The sequence below is a fragment of the Etheostoma cragini genome, chromosome 12 (genome assembly GCF_013103735.1).
Source record: "Etheostoma cragini isolate CJK2018 chromosome 12, CSU_Ecrag_1.0, whole genome shotgun sequence".
Classification (NCBI taxonomy): domain Eukaryota; kingdom Metazoa; phylum Chordata; class Actinopteri; order Perciformes; family Percidae; genus Etheostoma; species Etheostoma cragini.
The window spans coordinates 3,819,830-3,841,901 of NC_048418.1; the positions used below are offsets into that span (position 1 = coordinate 3,819,830).

The following is a 22,072-nucleotide window of genomic DNA, read 5'->3' on the forward strand; positions in this document are numbered from 1 at the left end:
TTTTGGAAAAAGGCTGCAATGAAACAAAGAGTGAAAAATTTAAAGGGGTCTGAATACTTTCCGTACCCACTGTAACTTTTTGCCTCTTTAGCTTGTTATTTAGATTTCTATCTAAATAACAGTCTTCTGACAGTTGAGACCAGTACAAAGCTCGGGTTGTGTCTCTGCTGTGTTGATGACGTTCGGTTGGCCTGTCTGTTGTTCTCAGCTCAGTCCTGTCAGGGGCGCTGTGGTGAAACCTTCAGGCGTGGTCGGACGTGCGAGTGTGATCCACAGTGCATCCAGTACAACACCTGTTGTCAAGACTACCAGCTACACTGCGGTAAGGGCCAACAACCATAACCAGAGCTAACAACCCATGTATACACAGTGCCCCACTGGAACTTAGCAACACATACACAATTACAGTGGACTTTAAAGACATAATACAGCTTTAGGAAGCTTGGGTATTGAATGGATAAAATATCTTTATTTAAGTGCTGTTTTTCATCTTGTTTTTCTGTCCACAGATGCCAGAGTGTCAGTTTCACACATACAGCCTGTGAGGGCTGCATCTTCAGGTTAGCAACCATCGTCCCAAACTAACTAAAAGAGCGTCCCTTTCATTGCCATTAGCTTTTTCACTGGAATTTGCTTTCAGTTGTCAGACCTATTGTCCAATTAAATGAATCAGCAATAGTATTTTACCCCAATTAGGGTCATTGTTGCTCATGTATAGTGACATTTTTTTTATAAAATATGTTTTAAATGATTTAAGCAATTGGTTTCCCAAATGGGTAAGTAGTGGCACAAGAAAAAAAGGAAGGGACCCACAAATCTAGAGAAGTGAACAAAATATTTCAAAGGCACAAATGCAAGTACTGAGAGACATTACCAAAGGCTACTCAGAATTTCAATATATATTTATAAGCTTGTGATCCTTTTTGAATACACAACTGATGATGGATAACAGGTGTGTCCTCACAGTCTACTGCTACATTTCTTTTGTTTCTTCTCCTCAGGAAAACAGAAACCAGCGAGGAGGTGGACGTCTAACAGTGAAAGCGAGGAATGGTACACAGGTAGATGTTGTTCCGGTGCTGGGCTTGTTTATTTAAAATGAGAAAAAAAACATTTACTGTGTCCAAACAGCATTCATTAAACACACAAACATATACAGCTTTCACCACTACCTCTGCATGTTAATGAAGATGTATGGATTACTTGTATGTTATATATCTTGTATTTTCAATAATAATAAAAAAAAGAGTGCATCATTAAAGTATCATTATAGCTAAGGTGGGCACAGCATTACTCAATATGTGGCCCTGCTCTATGTGAAAATCTAGTTTACCCTTTTTAAGACCTAACGTAAAAGTTCGAAATTTTGGGAAGTATGCTTATTATTAGCATAGCTTAGCATAAAGACTGGAAATAGGAAGAAACGGCTAACCTATCCTAACTGTCCAGGTGCAGGCCGCAAACCACTGACTGACAGGTCCTCCGGCCCCGCCCCTCCTGTTGTACCAGCCAATCCACAAGGCATGGTTTAGAATTTCATTTTTTCTCAAAAGATAATTTTGTTTTGCTTTATTACATAAAAACAAAAGTCATTGTCTTCCTTTACCTTTTATCTCTCCTAGGTGTGAGTGACGTCTCTGTCGGTCTGCTGCCAATGTCCATCCCTTCTTCTCATGGCGGCGTTCCAGACTGGCCAGCTGGCTACTCTCTGCCCAGCTACAGTGCTCCGTCTCTGGGCAGCGGTGCTCCTGTTGGACCCACTGGTCCTGGAGCTGTTGATGGTAAAGTTAATGTCCACCTGGTGCTGTCCCCTGGGGGAGGGACTCCATCTGGGCCAAGTCCAGGTTAATTGTACAGATATTATGTCATTTTATTTCGGATATAAAAGTTGTTAAATTTGATTGTGATGAATGAAAAAAAAGCAGTAATTACAATTTGTTTTGGAATTTTTGTATGACTTTTGTTTGAAAATAACTTCTAGAATCTTTTAAATGTTAAACAGAAGTTTAATTTGATTTCTTACATTTGACCACACAATCTAATAAATGGTTTGTTTTGTTCCCAGATCTCAGTGGCCCAGCAGGCTCCAGACCCAGCACCCTGAAGGACATAGCCCAGGCTTTGGGTCTCTCTGTGGTGGAAGGAGGTGCTGAGGGACTAGGTACATGTAGGACAAGTGTGTGTGTGTGTATGTGTGTGTGTGTGTTTGTGTGTGTGTTTGTGTGTGTGTGTGTGTGTGTGTGTGTGTGTGTACAGCAGTGTACAAATATTACAAAAGGGATAGTACACAACATCTCAAAAAATGCTTTGAACAGATCAGAAGGATGCTTTCTTGACACGTGTCTCTGTTTGACTAATTAACAAATACTGAAAATACTAAAAATGTTAAAAATGTTACAAATGTGTGTGTGTGTGTGTTTGTGTGTGTGTGTGTGTGTGTTTGTGTTTGTGTGTGTGTGTGTGTGTGTGTGTGTGTGTGTGTGTGTGTGTGTGTGTGTGTAGGAGTCCTTGCTGATGTCGACCTATGCAGTGATTCTCCCATTAATGGACTGACAGCTCTCAGCAATGGGACCATCCTGATATTTAAAGGTCAGTGTTAGTGTGTGTTGCTGCAAACTGTCACGTTGGTGGACCTTATGGATGAAATGTGATGTATTGTTTCTACATATCTTTGCTGTCGGGCAGAAACCTCATATGTCCATATTGCATAATTTTAGTTTTTTTTCCCGTAATTCAGTGCTATCAGTCACCCTGTCGTCTGGCTGTCTATGGGTTTTACAAATATTTAAAGATAAAACCAGACAATTTTGTCTGACTTTGTCCGAGGTAAATAGCTCAAATGAGCTTTTTTTTCATTGAAAAACAATGGTTTTGGACATACAAGGATTTCACCTGATAGCAACAATATATAACAGTGTGTCAGGATTTTTCGTTAACAAATACATATCTAATCAAATAATGTCAAAATAGTGTTTACATATTTTGTATGTGTATGATGTTGGTATGATCTGTGCATGATAATGTGATTCTGAGAAGTCTCTGAGTTTCCTGTGTAAGCTGTATCTGTATCTGTGTGTGTGTGTGTGTGTGTGTGTTTCAGGTGAGCTGCTCTGGTCAGTGGACCCTGTCAGTCGCTTAGTTGGTCCTCCGCAGAGTATCACAGACACTCTGGGTGTCTCCTCTCCCATCGATACTGTCTTCACGCGCTGCAACTGCCACGGAAACACCTACATCATCAAGGTACAGATATACACAACCCATCATTAGTACTGCTGTCGGTACAGCTACAACCGCTGTCTTACCTCTACCTTTGCTGCTGTGTTACTACTGACACCACCAGTACAACCACTATTAATAATATATCATATTCAGGTTCACACTACTTGGGCTTTCTTCCAGAACATGTTTACTTTTTGCTGTCTACTGTTGCTTTAGACTTACACTTATTATAGCACCACTAACAGAAAAATCTATTCAACATCATTCTCTGTCACTGACATAATTAAACTCTTTGGTTTCCATCAAAAGAAGTATATCTATGTTTGAGTAAACAGAATAAGATATGTTGATGCCAAGATGTGCTACAGCAATGTGACAACTATGAACTCAACAAAAGGAAATCACTTTGTCTTCAGCAACACAAGATCACTTCAGAAAATCAGTAAGTAGTTATCCTCTTTGTGTCTATCTGCCCTTTTCATCCGCCCCACTAGGGAGACCAGTACTGGCGTCTAGATAGTAACATGGTGATGGAGCCGGGCTACCCCAGACCTCTGGCCTCTGAGTTTCCCGGTCTGACAGGAAGCATCAGTGCTGCACTGGCAGTACCAGCCACCAGGAGCAGCCCGGAGACTGTATACTTCTTTAAGAATGGTGAGGAATACTAAGACACATATTAACTGGTAAACAGAGAGACAGAGGCCCAATCCAGAGCTGGGAGGGATTCACTGTCTTGCCTAAAGCACACTTTACCTGGTACAAGATCTTTATTACCTATTTTAGTACAAGTTGCTAAATCACATGAGGGTGAGTGTGGTTGTGTGTGGTATTGGTCAGCTCCCAGTACGTGTAGGGAAAAAAGGAGCTCTGTCATCTCTCTCTAGAGATATAAATGAACAAAACAAGCTTGCAGATACTTGGACATACAGTGTTTTAATGCTATATGACTTTATAGACATAATCAGCGGTAGCTTTCCATGTTTTGTCCTTTAGGAGGCATCATGCAGAGGTACACCTTCCCACCAGGCAGCACTCCATCCTGCAGCAAGACACCTAGACGTGTCGCTCGCCAGGCTGGTCAGTACCCTTAAAAACATATTATCCCCAAAATGTTAGACTGTTCCTTCAAATGCCCAGGGAATTGGTTAAAAGGAATTTCTAACCAAAGTTGCAGCATAGTGATTTGTCATTAATTTGTCAAAAATACCCATCATAGCAGCGACGTCCTCACCACTAACCAACTACTTATATGGAGTATTACCATAATTACCTAAACAGTTATTTTGCATAAAACCATACATTTATTGGGTGCAAGCATGCACTTAAATGTACTTTAAATACTGTTGTTTTAACTTCTCACATTCATAAGTTCGTCTAAGTGGAGAGATCAACATCAAAGTGTCTCTGAAGGGATTCCCCGACCCCGTCACCTCTGCTCTGTCCATGCCCAGTCCTCAGGGGAGTTATCCATACGAGCACTACGTCTTCTCTGGACGTAAGAACCATCCTGTCCACTTTCTGTTCATTCTTGTTAGACTGTAACTCTCTGTGTCACTGACTGAGATAAAAGTAGCGTAGTTTACCATGTTGAATTCGATTGTTTTCTGAGGCTTTCCCACTTTGGTAGATGCTGACTTGTGTATGTGGCTTGATTACTCTGGTTATATGTGTCTGAGCTGTTACACTCTTCTGTCTTCTCTGCAGCGCTCTTCTTCAGGGTCCAGATTTCACGTGACCTGCCAGTGCTGGTCAAACCTGACCCATCTGCAGCCTTTGCAGCCCTCGCACCCCTCCCCATTCTTAGCCCTGCCGCTGTGGCAACCAACTCTGCCAACATGGCCGCTCAAAATGCTAACCCTCCCCTCCCAGCCAACTCCATCAGAGTTTGGCTGCGCTGTCCTTAGGAACACCCTGACAAGCAGCCAGAAGCTCTGTTCTGGTCATTTCTATATCAGCACAGGTTCTACTTAGTAAATATATATATATACTGAGCAAAAAGTAACCTGTCTCGATTATTAATTCCCATAAATTGTTTTTTTCCCCCAACTACATACCATCACACATTTTGACAGCCCCGCTATAAAACCTCAAACCTTCCAAAGGTTTCATTTCCAATCGTTGTGTGATGGGTAGACCTTATTCTTTTAAGAATACTCAAAATGACCCGTTGTTTTGTCCACATTTAAAAAGTGTCATTGATTAAGTGTAGGGATGTAATTATCAATTATCGTATTAGTGATTACTCAGTCAAACAATAAATCTCTGTAAAATATACATGTTTTAGTCAATAAAATAAACAAATCTCCTACATTCTAAAACCTAGAGTATACAGAATATACAAAAAAGAAAATCTGCAAACCCTCACATTTAAGAAGCTAAAACAAGAGAATGCAATCTCTATGGCAGCCATCTTAAATGTGATAATTCATTGTTGATTGGCAATGCCCTCTCAGTCCACTCTGTGTGATAACACACGGTTTATAAAAAAAAACATCTCGCTGCTACATATCATTCAAGTTTATTACCAAAAGCGCATTAACAGTCCAAAGACAAAGCAAAATAAAGAAAATAACAAACTGACAATGCTCTCATGAATGCATTTGAAAAAGAAATGACAACACAAAACTAAAAACTCTGGATTTCACAATGTGACCGTACAAATCTGTGATAAAGGATCCCACACATTCAGAGCTGTCATATCTCTTATGTGATTAGTGTGATTAATGGAATTTTGATAGGACAGAAGAATTGAGAATACCAGATGTCTTAAAATAATCCTGTAAATAAGCATAGTCTTTCAATTTCGTTTTTGGATGAAATGACTGAGTTACTACTACTGACATCTTCGTTAGGCAATGCCCCCTCTGCCCATGGCTCCTCCTCTTCCACGAGAGAAAGTACCTGTACAAGTACAAATGTGAGAAGAAAGCAGTTTAAAATGAATGACCCACATGATCACTGTTCCATATTAGCTGCTCTCTGCTTATTGCACTTCAATAAACAGCTTCATCATTACCCTTTTGAGTGACTGGAGTTTGTTCTGTAAATGTACAATATTAGTGATCATCAAGCCTGTCTTAAGAGCCCTGAAAGATCTTTACTGACACATTGAGAGTCCAGTCCTGCAGGCTGTTGTAGTTTCTTACCTCTGCGGGTGAGTAGGGTCCTGGCCTCGACTCTCCCTCCTCTGGTTCCTCTGCCTGACAGGCTGCTGATCAGACTGCTCACTGTGCGCCGCTGAGTACCACTGCTGGTGTCTATGAATAAAGACAGAGATGAACAGTGAAGCCACTATTATCACATCAGGTCATGCTATACATAAGAACATAGGAAACTACTCACAAAGTAGTTTATCTAATTTTACTTTACTTTGATAAAGTGCAAGAAATTAAAAGCTATGTTATTTTACACTTATTGACTACTTTCTTTCTTTCCTTCCTTTTATTTTTGCCTTAAGCTTAACTGTGAGCAACTACACCTTTATTTCTCTAAAGGAATCAAAGAATTATAAAATAAAATTTGATGTAGATGTCCTAAATCCCCAAAACAGTGTTATTGCAACAACTTGTAATAGTCATTACAATTAATTTGTGGCATGAGAACTTAGTTCAAGACAGTTTACTTTCTGCAGGCCAAATAATTTCAAACATCAAGTCCATGCCAACTAAAACAAGTGAAAGGTTGTGTTGACATGAAAGCTAAAAGGGCGACATGGCCCAACAAGTTTTATTTACATGCCTGGAAACGTTTGTTAGAGTTCATAATCAAAATCATGCTATTAGGCTTTTAATTATGTTCATAGTCAGAATACTTTACCAGGGTCCTGGCTGGTAGATGGCAGTGATGCATCATCACCCTGCTGTCCTGTTGACTCCATGTCTGTCCGGCTCTCCAACGACGATTCAATACCAGGACTGGGAAACACAAATAAAGTCTCAAACACAAACACACCATCTTAAAAAACGTACCATAATTGTGGAAAATATGCGATAATGCTGAATATCTCGCAATAAAGACATTACTTTGGATAAATAAACAGATATTAACGTGTTTCTTACTTATGCCTTTCTGCTGGTTACATTGTTCTTCTAAAATAAAACAAATTACTTGTTGAATATAAAACAAATTAAGGAAATCATTTCCAACATTCTTCCATGGAACAAATTGAAAATTTAACTGGATCTAAATTGGAACCACTAAAAAAGAAAAAATGAATGGGTTACATTTTAAAGTGCCGTTGTTTATTGCAGCAAACACAAATCATCACAGTGTCTTGTGCCATATTTCGCAGCCTTTTGCAATTTTTATATTGCGGCAGTTGATATCGCATTGACGATAAAACAAAACCATTTTGTGCAGCCATTGCACAAAACCTTTTTTTTTTTAAACCGCAAATACATCTTGTATTAGAAATGTACTCTAACAACCTAGAATCTTCCAATGAGTGAACTCACACCTCTCTGTCACATCTCTGCGTCTCTAATATTGATGCTTCAGCGGGACCAGTTGGCAATCTGAAAGACACTTACCAGTTAATCCCTTTGACTTATTTAAAGTTGCTTACCCCTCTCCTTCCTGCTCCATGAAGACTTCATCTCCATCATCTGCAGCAGAAGCCATCCCGGTGGAGGTGGTTACCATGGGAACTGACTGGGATGCCATGTTGTCACCACTGTCTGAGGGTAGAGACTCTGTGAAGACCGTCACTAACAGACAGAGAGCCATGATGTAGCATTCATAGTGAATAGCGATACATGTCAAACTCATAAAAACATATAGGTATCAAAAGAGCCAAAATGAAGCTCTAAGTGCGCCGCGCCGGCCTGTCTCTGAACTTCTTTTTCAGTGCCTGTGGTTGCCTAACTCCCGGCTAATCCAAAATTGGACAAAGAGGGGAACACGGATGGAGCTGAGAATGGCTGAATGAAGCCTACAGTCTATGCTGTCCTACTGTGACGCCACTCACATGCCTCGAGGAGGTTGCCGCTTGGTTGAACTTTCATAAATGTACCGAGTGTGTCTCACCTGGTGCAGCCACTTGTAAAGGCGTGGTGGGGACACTCCTTCCTCCTCCGTCTTCATCATGAGCAGCGAGGAACAGAGGAGACTCATACATCCCCAGACCTTCACACATAGCAGTAGTAAAAAAAATAAAAAAAGAATGAACACGTAACATGACATGTTTGAGATCAGTCCAGGTTTAACTGTGTGTGTGTGTGTGTAGTACCTCCTTGAGAGGCAAGCTGTCCCAGGTCAGAGTGTGAGGCTGATGTCTGAGGCAGTAGGTCTTCTGGAGGTCCAAACCTGAACCTAGTGGACAGACCTGCTACCTGAGGAGAACTGAGGAGATGAACGACACATGTGAGAGTCACAGTTCCCACTGACGTTATGATCAAGCTTTCTTCTGAGATTATCCAAACACTCCACATAACTGAGCTTAAGCTTTGTTAGAGTTGGTTTTATAGAGGTTAAGTTACTTTTCTAATCATCCAAACCGATAGACATCTAGCGCTCATCATTTATCCGTTTTGAACTAAATCTGGGAGTGTTTATTATAACATCTAACAAATATGATTAAAAACGATACAAAACTGGGTAAAAGAATTTGGATTTTAAAAACAGCATGTGGTGCAAAAGCTACTTCTAGAAGGTTGAATCAAGAAGATTAATCATTATTTGTCTTTTTTTTTTCCTTCTGGACTTACTGTAAAATATGATGTACAGTGTTTTCTAACAGATAACTTCAGCCTTCAGTGTTTTTTCTTTTTTTACATCTGACTGTGACTGACTTCACTAAACCTTTGAAAAATCCACCTGATATTGACTAACATTCAAACCTCTTTGTTCACTGAAATTCAAGAAATGAAATGACCGATTTAATATTACAGATATACAATATGTGTATTTGCTACTGCCATCTTTGTGTGTAGATCTTACTGTATAGCTTCGGCAAAGCCATCAGTGCGGTGTGGGACTACCAGAGTGGGAGTACTGGGAACCATTCTGTCGTCATCATCGAAGAAATGTTGCTGCAACACACAAACACACTCACTGCAGATGCTTTGTACACACAGCATGACCCTTTTAAGACCAAGAATACATATTGGATATTAGGGCTGTGTATTGGCAAGACTCTGGCAATACGATACATATCATGACAATGGGTTACGTTTTACTATATTGAAAGATTTCAAATCTTATAAAAACAGAGGTAGAGTTTAAAAAAAAAAAAGAAATTTGAATCACAGAAGTCAAGTTTCAAAAGAACTGTCTCACTACAATGAACTGGCTGCTATGGAGACTAACGTCAGCACACACACCATTTTAGAATGGGTGACAAATAACATTTATACATGAGAAAAACTGCAAGGGAATAGCATCAAGGGAAGACTTGTGTGTACACATAAAACTAATTTTGATTTAGATATCTTGGCCGCGCCAGTTCCTTGCCAAAATGTAGCCTAACTTTGTAGCGTTATGCTGATCTGTATAATAGACATGTTCTTAAAAAGGCAGAATCCATCATGTCTGATTGTTCTCACCCCCTGAAAGCAGAATTTAATTTGCTGCCCTCCGGTTCCCGTTTCAGTCAGCCACCAGCCAAAACTACTAAGGAACAAATTCTCCTTCGTCCCCTCTGCTATCTCTCTGCTTAACTCTGGAAAGACGAGGTAACGTCGGCACATAAGGCACACTGGGACTTCAACTTTTAATGTTGGGGCATTTATTTTCCCCATTTGGTTTGATACTGTATTTTAATTGATGTTATTGTTTTTGTTGTCATGTACTGTGTGTCAATTTCTTGCTACTGCAGCAAAATGAATCGCCCCTCGGGGACAAATAAAGATTTTGAACTTTGAACTTTTGAACTTTATTTAGCCACCTTCAAGACAAGCTAGCATGACATGGTTGGTACCAGTGGAATGCTTTAGGTTATCAAGTTTCATACCAAATCAGTTTCATGATCCCAGTACCTTCACTATCGCTTTAAAACAGAGCCTGCTGTAGCCTCTTAAAGACAGTAATCTTGGCCGAGATTGCCGGGTCAGAGGGATCACCGGCGATATAAAATCGATAGGGTTTTTGAGAATGGACACAGTATCACAAAACATAATATCATGACACTCAAGTATAGGAAATGTTTTGACACCATTGACTTCAACATATAAAGTAAATGTAATCCTACTCCTCAACACACTTGTGCACACTCCATCTCTTACCATGCTGCCTATTCCTGGGGTTAGTTGAGGTCCTCGTCCTACTGATGGTCTGCGCAGCTGAGAGGACTGTCTCTGATTAACAAACACAGGTTATCACTGTCAGAATATTCTTTAAGATATTACCTTCCAGGACATTTTCAAGACAGTGATCTTGACTAAACTCTTTTTGAAACTGTAAAAAAAAATTATCATTTCAATGGGTAAAATGTCAAAGTAAATGCACTTTGTCTTTCAAACAACTTGTTCCTGATGAGCAAGATAATAGTCGACTATTTGAGGATATCAACAAAACCCTATTAATCTCTTGTGTGATAAAACTATAGCAAATTTTAACGCAGAGAAATGTGATTTGTTTGTTTAATTTGATGAGTCAGTGAGTGAGTAAATAAATGAGTGAGTGAGTGAGTGTAACTGTGTGTGTACCTGTGTGTGTGGGGGTCCGAGCTCCGGAGCTGGAGGTTGGATGTAGAGCCGTGGTGGGAGGGGGTGTGGGGGCCTACGTGGGTGGGGTAGGCGGGGTGTAATGGAGGGGGAGGGGGAGGGTGCAGAGGGGGAGGAGGTTGGGGGGAAGTGTACAGGGTCTCTGGGGGGCTCGGACTCTGATGTGGCGCTACTGCTGCCTTCATCTGGAAGAAAAGAGTAACTCACATTAAAATGGTTTCAAAATGAAGAACAAAGAAATGAGCGGGAGACTACAGAAGGTGCTCACTGCTGTGTGACGGCTCAGAGGGACGCTGCGAGTCTGAAGAGGCTCCACACACGTTGTCCTCAGCGTTTGTGGATTCTGATGGCTCATCCTCCCCTGCTCCTTCTTCTGCCTCCCTGCTCTCCTCGTTACTCTCCTCTCGTCCCCTTATCCCGCTGTCACCAGCATCATCCTCATCATCATCATCCTCCTCCTCTTCTTTATACTGAGGTAGATAAGGAACGCTAGGTTACTTACTACAGAAAATAGATCAATGCTGACATTTTTTTTGACATATTAATAAACAGAACAGCACCCCCTCTTCTTCTTCATCTTCTTCCTCTTCTTCCTCTTCACCTTCGTCTTCCTGCTTCTCCTCCCCATCTTTGCTCTCACGGCTCTCGCTGTCTGTGTCGATCACGATGACGTCCCGAATAATAGCGGGGCTCTGAGAGGACATAATATCAGAGGGGACAGACTGGGACACTTCCTCGATATCTTCGTCATCTTCAGCTAAAACGGGGTAACAATCCTCTGGAAGCTCCTGCAGCCCAAACATAAATCCATAATTAAGTATTTTACACCACAGCATGTGATTTTACAAACTATCATTGTTACATTACCATCTAAAAAATACAGTATTTCCTCTGGTATTGGAAATGATTTACAGCTTTTAACTTACTGTGTGCTCCATCTTAAGGCTGCATGTAACAACCTTTTTCTTATACTTTAAAAGGATAGGTTAACAATTTTTCAAGCATGTCTTCAAAACTATAGTCAGGTGTGCATATGTTATATCATTTTGGACAAAATCCACTTGATTTGCCTAACAGACTGTTCATGCTTCACATCACCTCAAGATGTTGGATTTGACACTAAGTAAGTAAATGTACTTAATGAATAGAAGAAAAGCTCTACGGTCCATCAAGGGTCCACACTGGTCAAACACTAAATTTATACAGCAAGTGTCTCTTTGAATAATGTTCCGCAAAACTAGCTATCAAATGAAGATGATTTCATTGGTGACTGACCTGACTGTCCTCTGGTGAATCCTGTCTTTCTCCTTCATCCCTCAGCTCTCCTTCAATCTCCTCATCCCCCTCCATCTGAAACACACCAGATACCACAGCTGTAACTACAAAGTTATTACATTTAGACCACTAAACAAAGCTAGAAATCTGGACTTGGACCTAAATTCTAATTAACAACATTAACTCACCCAAAGTAAAAAGATTCAACCAATCAGCAACTACAAATTTCTACATTTATCCTATCATCAAATTAAAGCTCTTCTTTGTGAAAGCAATTATGAGACTTTAAAAGATTGTTTTGTCTTCAGTGTGCAAAACATTATAAGCGTTACATTGCAGTTTAACACTAAAGGGTAAACAGAGAATCAAAATGCTTTGCATTAGGTTGAGTTCTATCTCTGTGTTTACCTGCAATGCTATTGTTGGTTTAAGTCGAAGTTTTTTAGTGGTTGGAGGTGTGTGTGAACTCTCTGGTCTGCTCTCCTCTTCCTCGTCCTCTCTGCCTCGCTTTGAACCTGAGACACACAAACACACACACACACACACACACACACACACACACACACACACACACACACACACACACTATCAGTTTAAAATGTATCAAATAAATGTATCAATTTGTTCAGCTGATATCCAGTCAGGGGAAAAATTATGAATGGAGGTATAAGGAAGTAAAAAAATAAAATAAGTGCACAAATTTTGGTCTGAGCCCTCTAGCCTTCAGTGTTCACTCGAGGGGTTATTATATGTGTGGGATAAACGCCAAAGGCCAACGACAGTTTCTTTCCTGTGTTTTATGGTTATCCGTAAAGTTGCAATTCAGACAGCATTCAAGGTCCTGCTCACCTGTTCCACCCACAGAGGAGGACGTAGATGGTCGTTCTGCCTCCACACTGGGGCCTGCATCCTGATTGGCTGCCTGCTGCTGCGTGGGCTGGACAAAAGCAGTGGCCTGAGTGCTGGTTGGCTGAGTTATTGATGTGGCCGTGTTCACCAGACTGGAGCTGGTAGAGTGTACAGAGGCTCCTGAACTCATCAGCACTGGAGAGTGAAACAATATATTACACTGTGACCAAAACTTTAAAAGATTGCACATTATGCAAGAAGCCCCTTTTCGTGTGTATTTAACCTTAATATGTCTTCCCAGTATGACTAAAGCCCACAAAGTTTGAGAAAACCACCTCTCTATATTTTCTGTTCCACCTTTCAGTAAATAGGCTCGTTGGAGATGAAGTGCACCTCGTCTGTAAAGTGGACGAGAGCAGGCGGCAGCAGCCGGGGGCGGTGACAAAAACACGCGCTCAAGTTCTTCCCAGCCGATTTCAGCCGCCTTCAGGCTGAACAGGAAGTGACAAAAACACTGTGGTGCGAGTCAGATTCAATAAAATGTTATCAGACCCACATATCAGCTCGTACACAGTCTCTAGTTGTTTTAATTATGACAGAGTAGCTGTCCAAATGCTCTACATGCGATTTGTTGTTGATGTTAATTAACAACACGCTGTAGATGAGCCGTGATCTGAACAGATTTAGTCTCTCTGACTTCTAAACTTAACTATCAGCTACACAGCATGCTCTGGGTCTTGCAGTCGGTGAAAAGCAACTGCGCTGCCTGCGTCTCAGAACTGCGGCCGCCTTGCTTTCGTGAGATTATCATTGCCTACGTGTGCATGACGTCAGAGCAAGTCAGGATCAAGTCAGACACAAATCTAACCGGCATGCAACAGGCGGTGATCGATTCTGCACAGACCTGGCTCATCTTTAACAAGCCTAATGTGTGTGCAAGCAGGCTGTTTGAATTTGGATTCCTTACGTCCCTTTTGTCCCCGCCCACTGAAACCCACTGTTATGATACACCTTGCTGCCAGTAGATAGTATTATAATATACTATCTACTCCTAAGTTGTACTTTTATTTTAATCATCTTTTGCTCTCACCCTCTTGGCTGTCATTTTGTGTGGTAGGCATGACCGTGGCAGTAGGTGTTGGGATGGGGACAGTTGCCGGGGTAACCATTGGCCGGATGCTGGCACGGGGTGTGGCCTTGTTACCAGGGGAGGGGCTTGGCTTGTTGCTAGGAGATGGAGTACTTGTGGTGGGGCGGATGTTGGCAGTGGGAGGGTCGGACAGGCTGGAGCTGATGGAGAAAGCATGACAAGTTATTTTTTTGCCAACAGTTTTTTTGTGTTTTATATTACTGTAAACAGCATTAAGCTTTTTTATAATGTACAGTAAATCCATTCTAATCTGGCTCTGAATATCTTTTTGAAATACTGAAAAAGTTAAAGTTTCTAACAAGTGTAAATAAAAAGTCTATCTACAACAATAACTTTGATTCTGGTGTTTGTGCATGTGTGTTTGTCTTCATTAGTTACCTCCCCCTGTCTTGGGCAGGGCTCTTCAAAGATATCGGTCTTTGGTCTGCAGATCTGGTCTGATCGCCAGCCTAAGTACCGATACAGGTTTGTAATATTGCAATTAGATGACAGGAAAAGCTCAAACATTGTAGAGAATTAGGTCATAATATTTACCAAAAAAAGGTCATATTTGGGGAATAAAATTGAAAATATTTGGAGAAGAAGAGCCGGATTATTTTGAGAGAAGTCATTATGTCTCAATAAAGTAGATTTGCTTTCTAGGGCAAAAAGCAAATCTGCTACAGTTAGGTATAGGGTCTCCAGCGTTTCTCTCAACAAAGTGGCTAGTAAGAGTGACTGTGTTACATGCCACAACCAGTTCTAACTGCATTTGGCCGGCTGGCGGACTTTAATGTCAAGGTCCTTTTAGGTTTAAAAAAACAACAAAAAACTGACCTTCCTACCTAAAAGTAACAACTTGTTCCGTTGCATACTTTGGTGTCAAAATAAGTTCCTACTAGGAAAAAGGCAACCCGGTTAGCAGGTCTGCTATTAGTGGCCCTAATACTGAGTTGTACAATTCAAATGATCATTTTAGAGTAAAGGAAGAAAAAAAAGGGAGTACACATAATTATAGAACAAAACAGATTTTCTAAAAACATCTGGTCTATTTTGGTGAGATAAAGATCTCTCAAAAAAAGGACCTTAATGTCAGTCATGTCCATAGCCAGTGTGACGCATGTACCTTAGCTCCACTCTGGTCCTGTGGTTCCTCTCTGGGGTCGGACGGTGCTTGTGTCTCTCTCAGTTCTCTCAGCTCTCTGTCCAGCCGAAGAAGTCGTCCTTCATACTGGGACTTTAGGGCGTTCATTCTCACCTCCAGTTCCTCCTTACTCTGTTTCACTTGTTCTATCTCCTGAGTGAGCTTCTCTTTAGCACCTACAGGTTAAGGTGCAGATAAGTCAAAGTTGAGTACTTTCTTTGTTCAGTTGTACTTTATCAGCATGTCTTTAATTTTGTATCTGTGTGCATAAGTGCTTGTGAAACTTACTGTTTAGTTGGTTTATTTTGGTCTTGGCCCCCATGAAGACCTTCTTAGTCTTTTCCTCTTTTTCAGCTATCTGCTGTCTGAGCTGCTCCTCCCTGTTCTTGCTTTCAGACAGCTGCAGGGGAACAACACAGTACTATAACTGCTAATCTTAAAGTGGGGAATGACATTATTAACTGCAAAAGACATCGACAGTATTGACTTATCCATTGATTGTGACCCAGTTGACAGAGTTAATTAGCAAGAATGTAAGGGTGTCAATGCAGAAAGAAAGACATACAATAGTTCGATCAAACATTATTTTGGGAAAACAGATTTAAAAGTACCTCTTGTCTGAGTTTAGCTAGCTCTTCCAGCAGTGCCTGGTTACCGTCACTAGCAACTGTAGCATCACTGGCTTGGTTGGACTGGGAACTCTGGCTCTGGTTGGCCTGTGTGGCTCGGCCAGCTTCATTGGCCTGGTTGGCTTCAGTAAGCTGCTCCTGAAGACGCTTAATGTCTGCTTCACGCTCACCAATTATCTGACAAAGAAACAATTAGGCAAACAAGTTGTGTAAGTAAGACTTTTAAAAAGAAAGACAATTTGATGCATTTGATGTGAAAATAAAGGAAGCATGGAAAAATAAAAACTAGAACTACTGCTTTGCGGATGTTTTCCTCTGCCAACCACTTAACATCCATGTCTATCCAGACTCATAATATACAGTACATAACAGTATGTAGTGAAATAAAAGGTATAAGGTGTATTTTTTGGTGAAACGTGGATGCTTTACAAACATCTTCATCCCCGGCAGTATAGAAGATTTATATAATCACAACATTCTAAAGAGAAGAGTTAATAATTCGGTATGCGATCAAATGTCTCCCCTTCTGTTCCTGAGTTATGGCGTTGAATAACGATAAGAAAAGGAATTTTGCAGAATATAATGATGTCAAAGTAAAGTAAACCTTTTGGATATTACATGTCATTCCTTCCTTATTTCACCCTATTAAACATTTGAGCAACTTTTATCATAATTATCACCTTGAGTTATAGCCAAAAATGTGCTGGGTGAGGTCACAGTGAGCTTGACCTTTGACTTTCATAATCTACTCAGGTCATCTTTTGAGTCAAACTTGATGTTTGTGACAAATATGAAGAAATTCCCTCCAGAAGTTCCTGAGATATTGCTTTCACACTTTTATAGAAAAGTGAGGAAGGATGGCAATAATTGATGAAGGGAGAAAAATAGTAGGGGAGAGGTAGATATTGTGTTGAGCTCAATCACTGGTTAGTAGTAATTCAAAAAGTGAAGTATTAAACGCTAACCTGCAATTGTTAAATCTTTGCTTACTACTATGCGCGCACACACACGCACACGCAGTGCTTCTTGTAGTTTAATTAAACTGACTGTAATTCTTTTCCTAACCTTCTGTAGGCTGTCCAGTTGGCTCTGAAGCTCGGTGGCCTGTCAGGAGGAAAGAACAAATCCACTACTTATTAGTTTAAGTATTGCACAAAATAATCCCAGGTAACAGCAGCAACCTTCTAAGAATAAAACACTGAAAATGACTTTTGTCTTTACTCACACAGAGTACGCGGTATAAGCATTAAGACTTTTTTTAAATGATGCTGTGACCAGCATTGACATTGAATAGTCATGTATCTTATGAGTCTTCAATCAAGTCTCTGCTGAAAAGCTAATGTGTAGCACGTTAACATTTTACCATTTCTCTCCATATGTTACAGCACGATTCTTTCCGCCAAAATGCGTATTGCCTGTTTGGTGTATGTTGTATGAGAAAGAACTATAAATGCTATCTAAATGTAAGTATGTATTGTAAGTAGATAAGTATAAGTTCCCATATAGGTAAGTATTTAAACAAAAACAAACAAATGTACTCAGTAAAGAGAAAGAAGCCTCCTCGCCTTGGTCTCTGCTTGGCTGAGAGCAGTCTTGATGTTGCTGACTTCCTGGTTGTGGCTCTGTTGACTGCTTTGTTGGGTCTGCTGCAGCTCTTTCTGATTAGCAAGGTTCTGCTGAAGGGCTTCTTTACCCTGCTGGAGCTCCCTCTGGATCTGCTGAATCTGGTTCTGACGGGCCTGAGCTTGAGACTGAGCCAATTTTAATTGGTTCTGTACCTTTAAATGAGAAAAGAGGAGGTTAGGCTCTGTGGGTCTATTTTCAGGTGAATTTCTTTTGGTTCCGGGGTTAAGAACCAAAGAGGAGAAGCATTACAAATAAATAAAATGTAAACTATGAATCCAGCAAAAGGTTTGTATATTTTTAGGCAAAGTCATCACAAAATTACTCAAGTAATGAAAATACCAGTAGATAGGTAGATAGGTGTTGCTGTGTTCTTGGCAGTACTTCTTACCTGCTGGCTGTGGGTCTTGGTTTGCTGAAGGTCTTTTTGAGCCTGAGTCAGCAGGTTCTGATTCTGCTGCAGCTGAGTCTCGGTCTGGGACAGGACAAATATGTGCAAAAAGGTGAGAATCAAGTCTGCGATTCTCACCTTTTCTAATGTATATTCCTTACTAAATTATTCTACATGTAGAGCTAACTTACATTACTATTCCACATTGGTGTTTTTAACCACACAAATAGCTCACAAGTAATTAACAGCAATTAACATTCTATTTTTATGTTTGTATATATTATTGTGGTTCATTTTCTGTCTCGGCTGGTTTTGGACCTGCTGCAACTTTTCCATGGTCTGCTGGTTTTCCTTCTTGTACTCCTCAAACTCCTGCTGGGACTTCTGGGCCTGGTTCCCCCAAACATTGTTTAAAAAAAGAAAATCTAAATCAATTTACAGGGGTCTTTACTGTACTGACAAGACTAAGCAACAAATGCATTATAACATGTCCAACTTTGTGTACCCAATGTAAAGTAAAAAAAATCATGGTGCTCTATATTTGTACGTTAGGTTAAAAAGACCAGAAATGTCTTCCTGCTCACCTCCTCCAGTTTTTTCTGCAATTCCGCTTTCAGTGTGTTTAGGTCCTCTCTGGCCTTATTGCACTCCTCCTGGGTTTTGGTCAGCTCCTGCTGCACCTCCTGGCTGGGACTTGCCTCACTTCCTGCTTTAGCAGTCGTTTCCTCAACCAGCTGGAACACACAGAAAACACACAGCCATCACCATTCCACCCATACTAAACTTGTTTTCTAGTGTAGACTTTATTGTGAATCAATTCCACATCCCCAGTCCCACCTTGTCATGCTGAACTTTGAGCTCCTCATACTGGGTCTTGTAGCGTCGTCCAATCTTCTTGACCTGGGTGATGGTCTTGTTCTTCTCTAGAATGTCTGTGTTTTTTGTTTCCAGGTCTTTCTTCAGAGTGTCTCTCTCCGACGTCAGACGGGCTACGGAGTCTCTGAGGGCTTGCAGCTGAGACTGAGCTGAGTTACTGCTGGCACTGGATCTAATACACACATAAACAATAATTTCAGTATTTCTAGGGATATAATGATCAATCTGCCACTGAACAAAATAGCTGCTAAAAGTTCTGATCTGGTCATCTCAGCAGTCGAATTACAACAGTCTGGTACAAGACACAGGACATGTACAACAGTAATTAGACCTGAATAGAAAATACATATTATTCCATCATTAACAGCAGCAGATATTTTGCTGATTTAAATCCAGCTCTGTGTCATGGCAGTGTGGACAGTGTGTTTACATAAACAGTGTTTGGCTTCCATCCGTGTCGCCAGTACATTTAGCCCTCAGAGGAGCAGAGTAGGAGAGGTCTGTTGAGATCCAAGCTCTGTTCACTGGCACCACAGAGGAAAGCCAAACCCTGCTCATCTAAACACGCTAGCCACATAAAGATGACAAAGAAATGGTTTAAAATTGGCATCTCTTTAACTAATACAAAATTGATGGTGTGTGTGTGTGTGTTACCTTGCCAGTTCAGTCTTCAGCTTGGCTGTCTCTTCAGCCAGCTGTGTGATGCGTTTCTGCTGAGCGTCTTTCTCAGTGGCAAGTTTCTGTCTCTCCTCAACATCGCCATCTTTCTGTTGGCTGAGCAGTTGCTGCAGATAGACAGTCAAGTTTAACTTATACTAATAAGTTAACTGCATAAAAAAAAAAGTAAAACTGATAAAATGGAACATTAAGCTGTATTAAAAAAATTACTCATTGACAAAACCCTTGAATGTATCAGGTAAATAATGATGAAAACACATTTCACAAAGTGTATATAAATGTGCAATAAAAAAAAAGAAAATATAACAATCTAGTGCATCTGCACTAGATTGTTATATTTGGGGAGACAAACTGCCACACACACGCATGCGCACACACACACGCACGCACGCACGCACGCACGCACGCACGCACAGGCACACAAACGTTACCTGTGTTTTGGCTTTCCAGCGTTTAAGGTCTTCTTCCAGTATCCTCTTATCAGCCTGCAGGGAGCCATTCTTTTCTGACAGCTGAGACAAAGAGTGATGTAGTGGGCTGATGTCTGACTGGAGCTTTGTAACCTGACAGAGAGAGGGATTTTAAGCATGGGTATAAAAGACAAGCAGGCAAGGCAAGGTTACTGAGAAAATTCAGCTTCTAATGACACAATTTTATGTTTTAAAACACATCTCCAGAGAGAAGTTTTATTATGCTAGAATTACATTCAGAGTAGTGTTTTATTAGAGCAGTAAACTGTGCTGTGTTTTGAGATTCAAACATGCTCTCACAAAATATCATCAAGCATAGTAAAACTTAAAACTAGCCACAGCAAACAATGAAAGGAGACACAGCACAAACCATGACACGCTATCTTACTTTAGCCTGAGCCTGTTGCAGCTCTTGTTCCAGTTTATCTCGGTCCATTTTCAGCATCCTGTTGGTTTCTTGGAGAGCACCAATATTTTCCATCTTCTTCAGCTGTTCTTCCTGCTGGGCCAGAGTCTTTGCTGTAGCCTGGGCCAGAGAGGGCAAACAGACACACCGATTATAATAAACGGTATTCTTTTGTGCCACTATTTCTTATTTTAGCATGAATAATTTGTAAGAGTGACATGTTACTCTACATCTGCAATTGTTTTACAACAGTGGCGGTAATGCCACAGTAAGAGCCACTAAGGGTAAATCAGGCTTACATGACACACAATCACTTCCTTTTGTACCTGCATTTTCTCCCGCTCAGAGTTCAGAGCTTCCTCTAGCTCCTTCAATTGTCTGTCTTGGTGTTCCACTCGCTGTTTGTAGCGAAGAGCTTCTCTATCAGACGCGTCACACTGAGCCACAGCAATCTCCTTTTCACTCCGCACAAACCTACAACGCACACACATACCATTTTATTCCCAGTGACTTCACATTGAGACATTAAGTTGACAAAAGGAAACTGTAATGGTTTCTATAAAGTTCAGTGTTCCCGATGTTAACAACCTTTAGCCCTTGTAAAAGTACTTAACCACTCTTGGTGTTTCTGTAGTACCTGAGTATTTCTAATATCTGTTCAGTGGTCTTGCCCTCTTCACTGAATGACAGGTCAAGCTGCTGTGGCTGGTTTTGCAGCAGACGACCCTTGCTGGCCATTTCATCCATCTGTTGGTGCAGGAGAACATTCTGCTTCACAAGCTCCTCACAGCGACGACTCTTATTGGACAGATCCTCCTGAAGAAGAGTAAAAGTGTTATGACCAATCAGTTGTTCTTATGATATGATCAATCAGAAACATTTTCCTATAGAAGTATTTCCTTAGGAGGCGTTAAGACACTTTGGAATCTTGGGAAGGCAACAGGCAAAACATTTACATTAATAGAAATCATTTTTAGGATGAAGATAGGCTTCATAAACACTTCTTCAAATCTGTGTAAAAATGACCACACAATGCTTAGTTTCTGCCCTCTTCTCCCTCTTGGGTAAGCCGTCCTACCTTCAGCTGTCTCTCCACTGTGTTTAAAGCTGCAGTCTTCTCCTGCAGGATGGACGAGGTTTTGCTCAGTTGCTCTTCCAACTCCCTCTTCTGCACTGCATCTTGTTGGATTCTTTTCTTCAGCTCCTGCAGGGCCTCTACATCAGCAGCATGAAGCATGAGCTCCCGCTCATACTTAGCCTGTGCTTCTCCAGCTAGCTTAGTCTGAGAGGAAGACAGAAAGGGAAACAGTTGGTACCACACAATTAAATACAACTTTAAAAATCATGTTCTAGCTGTAGATGAATTCAAGATATATACTGTATGTTAAATGGTGGGGATTGGGAATTTTAACAAGCATATGAGTGTGTGTGTTTTTTATCGGACCTGCAGCAAGCTTTCCTGTATGGCCTTCTGTTCCAGTGTAACAGCAGAGGTAGCTCTCTCCAGTGCCTCCTGTTGCTCTGCCTGGCTGGACTTCAGACTGCGCTGCACCTCATACAACTGGACAAGACAACATGGTAGAATAACTATAGACTCTTGATGCTAAATGTCTGTTGGCTGCTGAGCACGGACTGTGTGGTGGGTCAGTTATCAGGGCCCTTTCTCTAAAAACACTGCAGCCTGTTAGGCTGAAAACAACACAATGTCCCGCATTGTCACAT

At 40.9% G+C, this 22,072-nt stretch overlaps 2 protein-coding genes across 4 annotated transcripts in view; one reads left to right on the top strand and one right to left on the bottom strand.

Annotated features, from left to right (window-relative positions):
• prg4a (proteoglycan 4a) overlaps nt 1-6,123 on the top strand; it is a 7,596-nt gene extending 1,473 nt beyond the window's left edge. Inside the window, exons 3-11 of one of the 2 annotated variants that reach the window (XM_034888246.1) lie at nt 209-322; nt 510-560; nt 1,002-1,061; nt 1,450-1,526; nt 1,623-1,844; nt 2,066-2,167; nt 2,503-2,589; nt 3,101-3,240; nt 3,714-3,743. In XM_034888246.1, the coding sequence (XP_034744137.1) occupies nt 209-322; nt 510-560; nt 1,002-1,061; nt 1,450-1,526; nt 1,623-1,628 (308 nt within the window). In that variant the 3' untranslated portion in view covers nt 1,629-1,844; nt 2,066-2,167; nt 2,503-2,589; nt 3,101-3,240; nt 3,714-3,743. Of the gene's footprint in view, nt 1-208; nt 323-509; nt 561-1,001; nt 1,062-1,449; nt 1,527-1,621; nt 1,845-2,065; nt 2,168-2,502; nt 2,590-3,100; nt 3,241-3,713; nt 3,874-4,212; nt 4,297-4,588; nt 4,715-4,923 lie in introns of those variants that run through there. The other variant, XM_034888245.1, reaches the window with a different exon arrangement.
• Nucleotides 5,717-22,072, bottom strand: part of LOC117954431 (nucleoprotein TPR-like) — a 28,450-nt gene continuing 12,094 nt past the window's right edge. The window contains exons 24-55 of one of the 2 annotated variants that reach the window (XM_034888222.1): nt 21,795-21,911; nt 21,429-21,632; nt 20,988-21,166; nt 20,677-20,824; nt 20,333-20,470; nt 19,906-20,037; nt 19,451-19,581; nt 18,758-18,968; nt 18,505-18,654; nt 18,239-18,310; nt 17,921-18,004; nt 17,472-17,684; nt 16,972-17,010; nt 15,889-16,083; nt 15,566-15,677; nt 15,260-15,453; nt 14,533-14,603; nt 14,095-14,294; nt 13,005-13,199; nt 12,564-12,670; nt 12,156-12,230; nt 11,441-11,668; nt 11,149-11,350; nt 10,863-11,065; nt 10,440-10,511; nt 9,157-9,248; nt 8,447-8,559; nt 8,245-8,343; nt 7,784-7,895; nt 7,036-7,133; nt 6,366-6,476; nt 5,717-6,120 (exon numbers count right to left, since the gene is read on the bottom strand). In XM_034888222.1, coding sequence (XP_034744113.1) covers nt 6,068-6,120; nt 6,366-6,476; nt 7,036-7,133; nt 7,784-7,895; nt 8,245-8,343; nt 8,447-8,559; nt 9,157-9,248; nt 10,440-10,511; nt 10,863-11,065; nt 11,149-11,350; nt 11,441-11,668; nt 12,156-12,230; nt 12,564-12,670; nt 13,005-13,199; nt 14,095-14,294; nt 14,533-14,603; nt 15,260-15,453; nt 15,566-15,677; nt 15,889-16,083; nt 16,972-17,010; nt 17,472-17,684; nt 17,921-18,004; nt 18,239-18,310; nt 18,505-18,654; nt 18,758-18,968; nt 19,451-19,581; nt 19,906-20,037; nt 20,333-20,470; nt 20,677-20,824; nt 20,988-21,166; nt 21,429-21,632; nt 21,795-21,911 — 4,350 coding nt within the window. In that variant the 3' untranslated portion in view covers nt 5,717-6,067. Of the gene's footprint in view, nt 6,121-6,365; nt 6,477-7,035; nt 7,134-7,783; nt 7,926-8,244; nt 8,344-8,446; nt 8,560-9,156; nt 9,249-10,439; nt 10,512-10,862; nt 11,066-11,148; nt 11,351-11,440; nt 11,669-12,155; nt 12,231-12,563; nt 12,671-13,004; nt 13,200-14,094; nt 14,295-14,532; nt 14,604-15,259; nt 15,454-15,565; nt 15,678-15,888; nt 16,084-16,971; nt 17,011-17,471; nt 17,685-17,920; nt 18,005-18,238; nt 18,311-18,504; nt 18,655-18,757; nt 18,969-19,450; nt 19,582-19,905; nt 20,038-20,332; nt 20,471-20,676; nt 20,825-20,987; nt 21,167-21,428; nt 21,633-21,794; nt 21,912-22,072 lie in introns of both variants that reach the window. The other variant, XM_034888221.1, reaches the window with a different exon arrangement.